Source organism: Engraulis encrasicolus, chromosome 21 (genome assembly GCF_034702125.1).
Source record: "Engraulis encrasicolus isolate BLACKSEA-1 chromosome 21, IST_EnEncr_1.0, whole genome shotgun sequence".
In the NCBI taxonomy this organism is placed as follows: domain Eukaryota; kingdom Metazoa; phylum Chordata; class Actinopteri; order Clupeiformes; family Engraulidae; genus Engraulis; species Engraulis encrasicolus.
In genome coordinates this window covers 42,925,365-42,940,364 of record NC_085877.1, presented here as the reverse complement: position 1 = coordinate 42,940,364, position 15,000 = coordinate 42,925,365, and the positions used below count along the sequence as shown (strand labels likewise).

At 43.6% G+C, this 15,000-nt stretch overlaps 1 protein-coding gene across 1 annotated transcript in view; it reads left to right on the top strand.

The window, feature by feature from the left end:
* Nucleotides 1-15,000, top strand: part of LOC134437239 (receptor-type tyrosine-protein phosphatase delta-like) — a 482,346-nt gene that overhangs the window by 319,070 nt on the left and 148,276 nt on the right. Inside the window, exons 9-14 of the mRNA XM_063186743.1 lie at nt 311-538; nt 746-815; nt 3,731-3,876; nt 6,063-6,207; nt 9,049-9,354; nt 11,849-12,042. Coding sequence (XP_063042813.1) covers nt 311-538; nt 746-815; nt 3,731-3,876; nt 6,063-6,207; nt 9,049-9,354; nt 11,849-12,042 — 1,089 coding nt within the window. The remainder of the gene's footprint in view (nt 1-310; nt 539-745; nt 816-3,730; nt 3,877-6,062; nt 6,208-9,048; nt 9,355-11,848; nt 12,043-15,000) is intronic.

Sequence of the window (15,000 nt, the reverse complement as noted above, 5' to 3'; positions counted from 1 at the left end):
TTTTCATGTATGAAAAGTGCAATTTTTCCAGTCATAATGAATACTTAGAATTTGATGGTGGTGGTAAGTATTCATGAAAATGGTAAGATTAGTGAATGGGCAGCATGAATTCTGGAAATAAACAACTAAAAATCTCACACAGTGTCCCTGTAAGCTACTGTAGGGTGTGTTGTAAATTGCTAGCCGGTTGGATCTTTCAAGAAACAGGGTCATGTAAGATCATAAGCAGGACTCGAAGTTAACACCCGACAACCAGCGAAAAATACTGGTGAAAATAAATACAATTTATTTTTTTGTGTCCACTTCCTAGGCCCCGAGCACGGCCCCACGGCAGGTCCGCGGTCGTATGCTGAGCGGCACGACGGCCATCATCCACTGGGACGAGCCGGAGGAGGCGAACGGCCAGATCCAGGGCTACCGCGTCTACTACACCAGCGAGCCCACGCAGGAGGTCAACCAGTGGAACAAGCAGATCGTGCAGACCTCCAGCTTCCTCACCATACAGAACCTGACGCCCAACAAGACTTACTACATCAAGGTACAGTATGCCCAAATGACACCTATTATATTATGGTATGCCCTATAAGACAAACTAAGGTACAGTATGCCTAATGACAACTATTATATTATGGTATCTCTCCCTGTGCCTGGCACAACTGTGTGTTTAAGGGCACCCTAAATCAATTGATTGAATATTGGTTAAAAATCAATAGAAATATGTATGTACTCTCTTCTCTACTACAAGGTGCTGGCCTATACATCAGTCGGCGATGGGCCATTGTCCTCAGACCTGCAGATCATCACCAAGACTGGAGGTGAGACTACATTACGTACATCCATCACCTGGTGAACAGAGTGTGTTCTGAAGTTCTGACACGGTGTCCATTATTCCCAGAGAACGGGACATCTATGAAGTCATGTGCAACTTCAAGTGTGTAACCTGAAGTTGACGCACCTACAATATTTGTTCGGGATACTGACAGTGTTTACATGAAAACCCTGTAGAAATCATGCATATGATATGCCCTCAGCATTACAAACGAAGATTCTATGCTCGTCTAAGATACACGCTTGCGACACAGATTGTATAAGTTGGTTCCTAGATTCTGCTGCACCGTCGGGCTGTTCTACTTTTCGGCCTCCTCCATTTTTTCCCCTTGATGTGGGGATACCTCGTCGGGTGTTATCATTTCCGTCTGTTTCAAATTGAGACCTGTAATACTTATTTAACCCCCAGAGGTGGATGCCGAACACCTGGAGTGGTACTGAAATCCCTAAAAAACCCTGTGATATGAAATATAAATTTTTCTTTGGTGTACCATAACATCATCATTCAAGCAAGAGGAATAAGCTGGAAGAAATCTCCAACATTTTCTTTATTTCCTATCTTTCTTCTTAACCCGTTAAAGGGGTATGCCACTATTTTGGGGCTGAATATACGGTTGAAATCATTGCCCTGGGTTTATAAAGGTGTTTTATTTTTCATGTCAAGTGTTGTCTTGTTTTAAGGAGGTAGTAAGTATCTAAGCTAGTGAGAGTCAATGGATCAAAAATGCTACAGTGATCCATTGACTTTCAGTAGCTTAGCTACATACCCCTCTTTTAACTTAAAGCAAGACAACGCCTTACATGAAAAATATGACACTTAAATAACTTTATAAACCCTGGCCAATGGTTTTAACTGTACTGAGCCCCAAAATAGAGGCATACCCTTTTAAGACATGGTGTTATACATTTGCTGTTACCAGAATGGCAATGAGAGCATTGCTAAAGGCCCTGTGCCATGTCGTAGTCGTGTATGTAGTACTATGTAAGTTATTGCACGCCATGCCTCCGGTGGCACGCAATAGTCATTGAAAAGTACCATAGTACTACAATACTATGACATAACACAGCCCCCTTAGTAATGCACTACGACTTGGTCATTGCCTTACTGGTAACAGCAAATTTATATCGCTGGGGCTACTGTCATTCCATCACAACCATCTATTGTTGTTCTTCTCAGTTACTTTCCTTCATTTCTCTCCTTTCTTTCCCACCAGTCTTTTCTGTCTTTTCTTCATCCGTGTCTCCCACTTCTCATGCTCATTTTGTTTTCCCATCCTTCTCTATCACCCCCCCATTCTCTCTTCTCTTCTTTTCACCCTCATTGAGCTGGGAAAAATAAATGACTCTTTTCATTTTGACCACAGCCGTAAACAATTGTAATCTCCAAGCAGAGCGCAGCGCCATGTTTTTTTTTTTCTTCTTTCTTCCGTCTTCCGTCAACCCCCCTGCACCCCGCCTGCTTTTTCCCGCCCATGGTATCGCCTTTGTGTAATGCCTGATTTGATTCACGCTGTAGCAGTGACGACGACGGAGCATGAATTTCAATTCATAATGAAACATTCACAGCCGACCGTGCAGTTTTCAGTTAAACTGTAGATCCTTTCAACTGTGTTGTGTATCTCTTTCTTTCTTTCTTTCTTTCTTTCTTTCTTTCTTTCTTTCTTTCTTTCTTTCTTTCTTTCTTTCTTTCTTTCTTTCTGTCTTCCTTTCTTTCTTTCTGTCTGTATTTCTTTCTTTCATTTCTTTATTTCCTGTTTTTGTCTTTTGCTTCTCTGTCTTTCTCTGATTCTCTCTCTCTCTCTCTCCCTCTATCTCTCCCTCTCTCTTTCTCTGTCTCTCTTTCTCTCTTGCTGTCTCTCTTTCTCTCTCTCTGTCTCTTTCTCCCTCTCCTGCTCTCTCTCCCTCTCTCTCTCCTGCTCTTTCTCTCTCTCTCTTCTCCCTCTCCTTCTCCTGCTCTCTCTCTCTCTCCTTCTCCTGCTCTCTCTCTCTTTCTCTCTCGCTTTTCTCTCCCCCATCTCCTTCTCCTGCTCTCTCTCTCTCTCTCTCTCTCTCTCTCTCTCTCTCTCTCTCTCTCTCTCTCTCTCTCTCTCTCTATCCTTCTCCTGCTCTCTCTCTCTTTCTCTCTCGCTTTTCTCTCCCCCATCTTCTTCTCCTGCTCTCTCTCTCTCTCTCTCTCTCTCTCTCTCTCTCTCTCTCTCTCTCCTTCTCCTGCTCTCTCTCTCTCTCTCTCTCTCTCATTCTCCTGCTCTCTCTCTCTTTCTCTCTCGCTTTTCTCTCCCCCATCTTCTTCTCCTGCTCTCTCTCTCTCTCTCTCTCTCTCTCTCTCTCTATCCTTCTCCTGCTCTCTCTCTCTTTCTCTCTCTCTTTTCTCTCCCCCATCTTCTTCTCCTGCTCTCTCTCTCTCTCTCTCTCTCTCTCTCTCTCTCTCTCTCTCTCTCTCTCTCTCTCTCTCTTCTTCTTCTGCTCTCTCTCCTTCTCCTTCTCCTGCTCTCTCTCTCTGTCCCTCTCGCTTTTCTCTCCCCCATCTTCTTCTCCTGCTCTCTCTCCCTCTCTCTCTCTCTCTCTCTCCCTCTCCTGCTCTCTCTCTCTTCTCCCTCTCCTTCTCCTGCTCTCTCTCTCTCACTCTCACTCTCTCTCTCTCTCTCTCTCTCTCTCTCTCTCTCTCTCTCACTCTCCTTCTCCTGCTCTCTCTCTTCTCACTTTTCTCTCCCCCATCTTCTTCTCCTGCTCTGTCTCTCTCTTTCTCTCTCACTTTTTCTCTCCCCCATCTTCTTCTCCTGCTCTCTCTCTCTTTCTCTCTCTCTTTTCTCTCCCTCTCTCTTTCTCTCTCTCTTTTCTCTCCCCCATCTTCTTCCGTTTATTCTCCCTTATCATGATTATTATTTCCCCGTCTCGTCTCCAGTTCCATCGCAGCCCACGGACTTCAAGGCGGAGGCCAAGTCGGAGACGAGCGTGCTGCTGTCGTGGGTAGCGCCGTCCCAGAACGGCCAAGACAACCAGATCATGGGCTATGAGCTGCTCTATAAGAAGAAGGATGAGAAGGAGGAGGCATGTACACACACTCATACACACACACACACACACACACACACACACACACACACACACACACACACACACGTGCGCGCGCTCACGTACACAGGCACACACACACACACACACACACACACAAAGGAGGAGAAGAAGGAGGCATGTACACACACACACGTGCGCGCACATGTAGGCACGCACGCGCGCACGCACACACACACACACACACACACTTACACGCACGCACAAACACTAAGGATGAGAAGGAGGATGCATGTAATTAATTTGCTATACACATTTAACCGCACGTACACACACACACGCACGCACACACTCACACACACACACGGACACACACATGCGCGCGCGCACACACACACACACACACACACACACACACACACACACACACACACACACACACACACACACACACACACACACACACACACACACACACACACAAATGGCCAATTTTATTACACAATTTGCTATAGATATTAAGCCACAACAATAAGTCATTGCCCGGCCTGTGAACCCCCTATGGAACAGTGGAACGCTCTCTTTAGATAGCGCTCACCACCCACAGCTCTCGTCAGCCATTTTGTTTTTCTTGAGGCAGTATCTATACAAAGCACCGGGTTCAATGAAACAGAAACAAATGCAACAAAATCCCTTTTTTTATCCATGCAGAAGTCAGACGTTATGTTTCACAATATTAGAAATTCTAATTGAAGAAGTCATGCCAAACAGCAAGACTGCCCTACAAAGCAAAAAGGCAGTAACTGCGCAGAGCTCAAAACTGACTTTAAAATGATACTGTAATACAGTATAAGTGTTTTTGGGGAGATTATTGGCATGTGACAGTTTTGTTACTTTATATTACCACCTTTTTTGAAGATCAATCATTTTGTTTAATTTTAGACTTTGCTATGTATGACATTAAAGTCATAGTAACTCATTTTAAACAGCAATGCAGTTACTGCCTTTTTGCTTTGTAGGGCAGAAGTGGTCCCACGTTGTAAGTAAGTAAGTAAGTCTTGTCCTGAACCTACGGACATACCACTGCAATGTTTTTGCTGCATTTTGCAATGGTTTAGTTTAAGGGTTATTTCTTAGGTCACAACCTAACAAACAAAATGTTTAACAGACTGCCTTCAAGCCTACGGTACTATACAGTCAGTGGTGTAGTCTACTTTTTTTAATGGTGGGTATACTGTATATTTGACCATTTTTTTGAAGTGGGTATACTGTATATATTTGTGCTATTCTAAATAATGGATCAATCAATTTAAGTGGTTATACTGAAATCCCTGAAATTTTGAAGTGGGTATACTCCGTATACCTGCGTTCTATGTAGACTACACCACTGTATCCTGAATCCTTGAATCCTTGAATCCTTGTATACAGTAGGCTACATGATGTAGTGCAGGGAGCTAAGATCATAGAATGGCCTGGACTGCTAATGTCTAAACACAGTGTTGCCTGTCTTCAGGGGTAAATATCAGGTTTTCTTATTGTATTTTTTACATTGGTAACACTTTATAATAATGTCTGCTTAGTAAAGACTTAGTAAATAATTCACTAATGATGAACGAAAAATTAGCAAATGTTTTTATCATTAACTAAGTTTTATTAATGCTTTATAAAATATCTGCAAATAATATATACAAGATTTTACATACCTTATAACAGAGTATTTTATTCATTTACAAGCAATTTGTGAATGTTTGATAAATAAAAGATATTAACATAACATTTCCTGGCCACAAACATTTGTTAACATTTCCCAGTCATTTACAAACATTTGTTAATGTTTTGTTCATCAATAGTTAATTATTTATTACGTCTTTTTAATGCTTTTTTGCATCCATTACTATAAAGTGTTACCATAATGTAGAGGGGGGCATAGATGAGGACTAGCTGAGATCATACGTATAGTTATATAAATGTTTTGCTGCTGTAGGCAAGGCTTGCACCCTATAATTGCTTCCATCTCTTGTTTTACTGTAGATTCTTATTTTTCTTTCTCCAGAAGAGGGTGAGCTTCGGCCATCTTTTGTATCTTACTATAACTTACTGTAGTTTGTGTGGCTGAGTCGTATTTTTCTTTTCTCCAGAAGAGGGTGAGCTTCGGCCATCTTTTGTATCTCACTATAACTTACTGTAGTTTGTGGCTGAGTCGTATTTTTTCTTTTCTCCAGAAGAGGGTGAGCTTCGAGCCCACCACCACCTACCTGCTGAAGGAGCTGAAGCCGTTCAGCACCTACACCTTTCAGCTGGCGGCGCGCAGCAAGCACGGCGTCGGCGCCTACACCAACGAGATCTCCGCCGAGACGCCGCAGACACGTAGGTCCCCTTCCGTCACACTAGCCGGCCAATCAAATTGTCTCGCCAGTGTCATTGCTAACTAAGTTACTTAACAGTAGCAATTTACTTGGCTACAGTGAAATTTTCCCTAGGCAACCTACTACTATGTTGCTAAATTGTTAGCAATGACGCTTTCGAGAAACAGCGGTCCACATGCAGATAAACATGATTGGAAAGAAAACAAACACCTAACACAATAAATTCTGAATGCATGAAATTCTAACTTACAAACCAAATTGAAAAGATTTTTTTTTGAGTGAAGATTCCATGTTTGAAAACACTTTCAAGGCCTTGAAGCAATGCTAAATAGTTTTCACGTGTTGCTAGCCATACAGGTTGAGAATGGTACTGTATTTCATAGATAACTACAAACAGAATTTCTGATCTGCCCCAATTGTACTTTCTGGGGGTTACAGCCTGTTGTGATTTACCCAGCCAAGAGAAATAACTTTGGAAACAACGATTATCCTTTTGAAAAATAAATTAAAAAAACTATTAAGCTCTGCTTGAAACGCCTTAAATAAACTAGCCCCAGCCCTTGGTGACGGTTTGACAAGTGTAAAAAAGTGGGTGTTCTCCAATGTGGAATCGCTTTGAAGCACCTTTGGTGAAGTCCAAGCTTTTCAAGGTCAATTGGGCCGTGCACCACATTCGCATTCATGTGTGTGTGTGTGTGTGTGTGTGTGTGTGTGTGTGTGTGTGTGTGTGTGTGCGCCACACGTGGCCCATGGCGAGGACAGTCAATCGACAAGGTCACCTTATTTAGTCGGCACGACTACTCTACGGAACCTTGCATCTGACGAGTTAGAACTCTGACACGGACCAATAACAACGGCCTGCATTATTCATCATGGTTCTCGCAATGATGCGACACTCACCACACACACACACACACACACACACACACACACACACACACACACACACACACACACACACACACACACACACACACACACACACACACACATGGTCACAATGATCCAACACTTCTCCATGTGATTAGGAGAAGGACAAAACCAGACTGCATCGCTTGAATACATACAGGCTGAAAAAGACACAGACGCACGTGTGCGCGCGCACACACACACACACACACACATACACAGACACACACACACACACACACACACACACACACACACACACACACACACGCACACACACACACACACACACACACACACACACACACACACACTCTCTCTCACACACAAGGCCTTGTCTTTTGACATCCAATGTCAGCCGCAATACACTGTCTGCATATTGCAATTGGGCTTTCTGCGTCTATTCTCGGGCCTTGCAGTAATGCGGTTCCAATCTGCAGTCCCTCCAATCACTGCCGTCAAATCTATTTGGATCAAAAATGAAATCATGTTAAAGAAAAATTGCGGCAAGCTCAAATGCAACTGCTCCAAAATATAAACAATGTTAAAAAAAACCACAAATTTCACAAAGATGACCTCAGATTTGTACCCATGACATTTACGGTAGGAATGGCCCATTATCAGTAGATTAAATTACATTTGTACATACACAAAAATAAATGACTAATAATAGTTATTTTGTTTACCAACATCTAATCAGAGATCAGTGCAAAGCATTGCCCATCAGAAACATATGTACAAACTACCATGGTGCAATATTGGAACTAATTACCAAATAGGTAAATGAAATATATAAATGCAATTTGCATTATTAATATAAAGCTGAGGTCATCTGTGAAGCAGTGTGGATAACCAAAAGGGTAAGTATCAGCAGTACATCTCCCTCAGGCAAGTGCGCAGAAGGCGGTAGGTAAAAACACCATGCAAGATGCTAACCTAACGCTATGATACATTAGCTTTGAATGTGGCAACAGGCCATTAGTAAGTAAGTAAGTAAGTAAGAGCATTTTTGCATGATATTTAGCGTCTTCTTGTAAAGAGTGTTACTGTAACAACCTCAGTCACGATTCCTTGGAGCATCGAGTCTCTGTCGCTATCAGGCTTTTACCACAAACCAACAGGCCTCGGAAAGGTTGGTGAGCGATTCAACACTTTCAACTCATATTCGAGCTGATGACATCAACCTTTATGATTTTGGATTGATGGTAACTGCTTGGTAAACTACATTTCAGGAAACGTACACATTTCGACTATGTTTTGACCTGTGATAACAAGGGTTATTTATTTCTTGCTTTTACATTTGTAATAATATAGGGATAGTTTATGTGGCATTATTTTGAAATGTGAGAAGACAATTTCAGGGTATTTGAAAGGCCTTTGCAGTTAGAATAGTGATACATAGTTTAGTATACAGTAAATGTTGAGAGATGATAAGCCATGAAGGTAGGTTTTATATTGTGAAGGGTTCATTACAGCCATATACATTATGACACCCGTGAGTTTCCTCTGTTGTTTTCCACCGGAAGTCCAGTTTATTGGTCTTTGGCATTTCTTCACTTCATCGCAATATGTGAAACCTTGTTTTCTTTTCGATCACCATTTTGCTTAAAACATGAGTTTTGGTCCATGTGTTTCATCTTCATCGTAATTATCCATTTACGTTCCCTTTTGTCCTTTTTTTTCTTTTGTGTTTGTTCGTTCCACACACCTCAATCATCCTCATCACAACAAACAACTACAACAACAAAAAAAACCTGCCACTTCAACCCCCCTCTTTGAATCCCAACCCTGAAAAAAACCCACATGAAATCAAATATTTGACATCAAATCAACTTTGAAAACAACACAAACCCCAAACCCTCCACTCCCCACCCGATCAAAATGGCAACCTTTTGCTGGACTCCACCCCTCCTACCAAAACCCAACCAATCAGAGCCCTCAGCTCCGCCTCAGGAAGTGAAGTGCTTCAGTCAGGGTTCCACCAACATTCTGGTAAGTTGGCGAGCCCCACCCACGGAACTCCAGAACGGAATCATAACCAAATACAGCATCCAGTATTCCGCCATGGAAGGCGAGGACACAGAGACTCGCCAGGTCTCGGAAATTCCACCGGAAACCACAGAATACCTCTTGGAGGACTTGGAAAAATGGACAGAATACCGTGTGACGGTCACGGCCCATACTGACGTAGGAGCAGGCCCAGAAAGCTTGCCCCAGCTCATCCGCACTGAGGAGGATGGTATGTGTAATGTGCCCACTCCGTTTGATGTGCGCGCTCGCCCGCTCTGCTTGCCCCCTCTTCTCTGCCACCGAACTGCCCCTTTTCCTCTTTCTCTCTCTTTTCTACAAAAAAAACAAACAAATCTATCTATCTCCAGAAACAGCTAACAGCCCTTATTAACTAACTAACTGTCCTGCCCGACTCAAAGCTGATCCAAAACATTCCTGAGGATTTTTTCCCTTTTTTCAAAATTCCGTTTTTTTTTTTACTCCGGCTACATTTTTTTACAATCTTTAACAATCATACTAATTATACTAACCCCCACCCCAGACTCAGTCTTTCTAGAAAATATATTGAATGCCGTTTTTTGACATTTTTTGATGGTGCTTTCTTTGAAGACGTCAGTTTCAACAAATGGTATGGCATAATAATTCCCCAACCCACATCTGGCTCAGGCCTCTATCTCTTCCAATTCTCCCAACTGTCATTAAAAAAAAAAAAAAAAAAGATTTTTGATTTATTTATTTTTTTCTAAAGGAGTATTACTTTTTTCTCTCTCTCTATCTCCCTGAACCTGAGTGACAGTGGGAATCATACTCTATGGAAGGAATGGCCCATAAACATTTTTATTTTTATTTTTGTCAATTTTTTGTTTCACTTTTTCCTCAAATCTGTCATAGCCAAATTCTTCAATGGTGCTTCAATGAAATATTTGAAGTACCTCAATGTTGGCTCCTTTTTGTCTATTTTAACAATTACATTTTTATTCCATGTTTTGAATCCACTATTGCCATTTTTAATGTCTTTCAAAATCAAACAAAAGAAAAGAGTCAGTGGTAAGACTTTTTTGGGGTTGCTAACATTTTTTTCTCCTTGCCATTGTTGAAATATCAATGTCATGCAGTGCTTGTTACCGCATACTACCCTTTTGTAGGTATACATTTTTTTCTGCTTTTTTTATTTTTTTATACCCTGCAGTCTTTTGCTCTTTGTGCCCGCCAATGAAATCAGTGAATCGTGGGAAGTGTGTACTAAAGTCAGAGTTTCACATACTCTATAAGTCTGACCTCTGTCTTTCTATCCCCCCACCTCCTCCCTCCCACCTCCTCCTCCTTACCCCCTCCTCCTCCTACCCCCACTTCCTCCCTCCTCCTCCTCCTACCCCCCCACCTCCTCCCTCCCACCTCCTCCTCCTACCCCCACCTCCTCCCTCCTCCTCCTCCTCCCCCCACCTCCTCCCTCCCACTTCCTCCCTCCCACCTCCTCCCACCTCCTCCCCCTACCCCCCCCACCTCCTCCCTCCCACCTCCTCCCTCCTCCTCCTACCCCCCCACCTCCTCCCTCCCACCTCCTCCCTCCTCCTCCTCCTCCCCCCACCTCCTACATGACTCCTCCCCATTGCTTTTGACCACTCTTTCAATCCCCCACTTCCTCCTCCACCTCATTCTCCTCCACCACCACCAACTCCTTTGCCATGCTCTAAACCCCCCCCCTTTTTTTCAATTGCCTCCTCTTCCTCCTACCCCAATTCCTCCATGACCCTTCCCCATCACACTTGGCCATTCTCTTTCAATCCTCCTCTTCCCTCCACTTGAATCACCACCCCTCTCCTTTTCCATGCTCTATCATCCTGACCCACCCTTTTTCTACTCCCTCCTCTTCCTCCTCCTCCTCCCCCACCTCCTCCATGATCCGCCACCTCCTTCTCCCTCCTACCTCCTTCGTTACCTGAAATCCTGACCTCTCTTATTCTACCCCCATCTACCACCTCCACCTCCACCTCCTCTCTTCCTCTTCCCCTACCGTCTCCATCGCTCTCCCCTCCCATTACTCCTGACCTCTCTCTTTCTATTCCCAATATCCCTCCTCCTCCTCCTCCTGCTTGTCTCCCTCCTCCTCCTCCTCCTCCTCCTGCTTGTCTTCCTCCTCCTCCTCCTCCTCCTCCTCCTCCTCCTCCTGCTTGTCTTCCTCCTCCTCCTCCTCCTCCTCCTCCTCCTACACATACATCTCCTTCGTCATGACTCATTCCCACCAATCTTGGCCTCTTTCAATACCCCATCTCCTCTTCCTCCTCCTCCTCCTCCTCCTCCTCCTCCTCCTCCTCCTCCTCATGCACCTCCTTCCTCATGACTCCTTCCCACCAATCTTGGCCTCTTTCAACACCCCACCTCCTCTTGCTTTCCTTTTCCATAACTCTCCCCCACCAATCCTGAACTCTCTCATTCTCCCCCTCCTCCTCTTCCTCTGTCACCTCCTCTCCCCCCTCCTCCATGACCGCCCCCCCTCCCCCACCGATTCCAACCTCTTGCTTTCTAATCCCTTCCATCACCTCCTGTCTCTCCACCTCTTCCCCAACTCCTCCATAACACCCCCACCCTTACCAATCCCAACCTCCCTCCCTCCTCCATAACACCCCACCCTTCCGCTCCTCCCAACAACCCTTCCTCCTCCTCCAAAACCAACTCCCCTAACCCTCACCCTCACCCTCACCCCCTCCTCACCTCCACCTCAGTTCCCAGTGGGCCTCCTCGCAAAGTCGAGGTAGAGCCCGTCAACTCCACGTCAGTAAAAGTGATGTGGCGCTCGCCAGTGCCCAACCGGCAGCACGGGCAGATCCGCGGCTACCAGGTGCACTATGTCAGGATGCTTAACGGGGAGGCCACGGGGCAGCCGGTCATCAAGGACATACTCATAGACGACGCACAGGTAAGGAAGAGTGCTTATGATGTCACTTCCTTTTCACTTCCTTTCTTTGTGTTGCTTCCTCTTATGGTCTCTGGTGCCTGTTTTTTTATGTGAATGGGTGGAAGTCAACAAAGTAGTCCCTCCTGTCCTTTTAAACAAAGAAATTATAATAATATTTTTTTCATTTTTTATTAGTTGATTTTATGATAGGACAGCGAGAGTACTGACAGGAAAGCAGTGGGGAGAGAGATGGGTAAGATTCAGGGCTAAGTAAGTGAAGAATTCTTGCACACCTCCTTGGTCAGGTGCGTAGGAGTGGAACCTCTAGGTCACCAACACACATTAGCAAAAGGAAAGGACCTGACGAACTAGTTTGACTTTCACTCATTTTGTTCGGACCATGTTTCTTAAATACGTTGTTGCTAACCAATTAGCAACTCAGTTGGTTGCCTATGGAAAATTGCATTGCAACCAAAAAAGTTGCTAATGCAATTAGCATTGACGCTTTCGAGACATAGGGTCCTGCTCAGCTCGACCAGAGAGAGTAGAGAGAGAGAGGTTCCATTGGCCCATTGTTTCTGGGTTCTATTATTACAAGGGGGAGGGGGGGGGAATCCCCCTATAGGCAGACCTAGGCAGACCTAAGGACTGTTCTATTCAATGCTAGGAGTATTATGACACGCCCCTTTAGGCAGACCGGAACCTGGTCATGTTAGGTTCCCATAGCAACCTATTACATTGGCATATCTCTATACTTAAAGAATCTCTGGCTCAACTCTCTTGTCTTGATTGCTGGTGTTCTCTGTTTGTTCTTCCTATTGTTGATTGGATTTGCCTCTTTCTTACTTTATTTAGGTTTTTTGGAGGTTTCTTGGTTTTCTTTTGCTCTTGTTTTTTTTTGTTTTGTTTATTTTTCTGGTTGATATTTGGTGTCATTTCTGTAATATACCTCGATAACTGAGGTTTTCTTTGACCATAACTATCAGAGCAAAAAAAGAAAATTTGTTTTTGTGATCAATGGCGATGGAAATAATATAATAGAGAGGGAAAAAAAAGAAAATTGAAAGTGGTGGAGACGGGATGAAAGGAATGTAAGGGAAGGGTGCGTGTGGAGGAATGACATGAATCCGTATTCGCTTTGCATGTACTGAACTGAGAAAGACAGGGCTTTCTCTCTATTTCCTCTTGAATGGGTTGGGATGAGAGGAGATGAGATGAGGAGGAAGAGAAGGGGGGGGAGGGGGGATAAGGATGAATGAATATAGGGAGGGAACAGGAAATGAGGAAAAAAGAAGAAAATACGGGCAAATAATGGGGATGGGGAACGGCGAGAGTCAGTCAGCTGGCAGGCAGGCGTGCTTGTGTGTGCGTGCATGAGTGCAAATGTGTGAGCTAGCGCCTGTGATATGAATGCCAGCGGACGTTCTCATTACCCCACACTGTCACCTGCTTGCTCACGTCTACATGATGTAAGTGTGTGTGTGTGTGTGTGCGAGTGCGTGCGTGCGTGCATGTGTGCGTGCGTGCGCGTGTGTGTGTGCGTTTGTGTCTGATACGAGCTGTCACCTGAGCATGCTGACATCTACGTACATGATGCAAATGCAGAAAAATGGGAAACGCGATGAGCTTTGCTCGTGCTACTGAACAGACTTTGATTACATTTTTATAATAGATGGGCCAAACGAGACCGGATCGGATAGACATGCTATGCTCCTGTACACAATGTTGCCAGATTGGGATGGGCATGGGCTACTTGGGATGGCCGTTTGCGGCTAAAAATGGGAAAAACTATCCATTTGACGTTTTTTTTTTCTGCATATAGAATTATATATTGATTTCTGTGCCCATAGAAATCAATGCAATTTGTTGAAATTGAGCAGAATTAAGCGCATTTTGGTGGTTTTTTAGAATCTTTGGGCGGGATTTGATCAGACACATCTGGCAACACTGCCCGTACACAGAATCTTGCAATCACGGCTTTCTAGATCAGTGTTTCCCAACCTTTTTCAGACCGAGGACCACTTTGTCCCCCCCAAAAATTGTTGGGGACCACCTGTCAACTGAATTGGCAGTTGATGGATGCTAATTTGACACTGCTAATTGTTCACTTACTTTTTATTCACATTATAAGCCTGTCTTATTGTGTTGAAAACATGAAAATGTTACAAATATAGCCTACTGCTAGCTTATCTTGGAAAAGTAGAAATCCCCTCGCGGACCACCTGAGCTCTGTCGCGGACCACTAGTGGTCCCCGGACCACACTTTGAGAATCACTGTTCTAGTTGGATTGATTCTGGGTTGGTTTTTTTTTCGTTTTATTGTGTGGTGAGGCCCACAGTGTGTAATTGAAATCGGGTCTCGTGAACAGTAGGCTACATCTGTGTTTCTCAACCAGGGTGCTGCAGAAATGTGGCTCATAAATAAATCATGTAATATAATACATATTTGTCTAAATTAATAAAGTATTGCTTAGTCAGTGGAGTCTTTCATCTGCCATTTACACACAATAAAGTAAATTTAGGTCGCCCCAGTAAGCTGCAACTTCAAACATAGGTTGTGTGACGTCTCCAAATGTGTTACTTTTGGAAGCTTTTGTGGTATCCGATGCGATGTTACAGCTTGTTGGTTTAGGGTGCCTTAAACATTTTCAGGAATTGAAAAGGGTGCCTCGCCTAAAAAAAAGGTTGAGAAACACTGGGCTACATGGTGAAAATACACAAGGAAATGGCCGTTTTCCACCCATGTTCTACGTTATGTAGAAATGTGTACAAAAATATGTTGTCACAAAAGAAGTAAGGAAGCTTAATGTTCCTTTATTTATTTATTTATTTTTTTAAATCAATGAATAAATTAATGAACTTTTTACGCAATTTAGAATATTCTTTAATGACTCGATGTAGATGATAAGGTTATAAATGTCTTTAGTTGGAACATAGAGTTGAATTGTACTGTTACCATAGATGTATTATATACGTAGA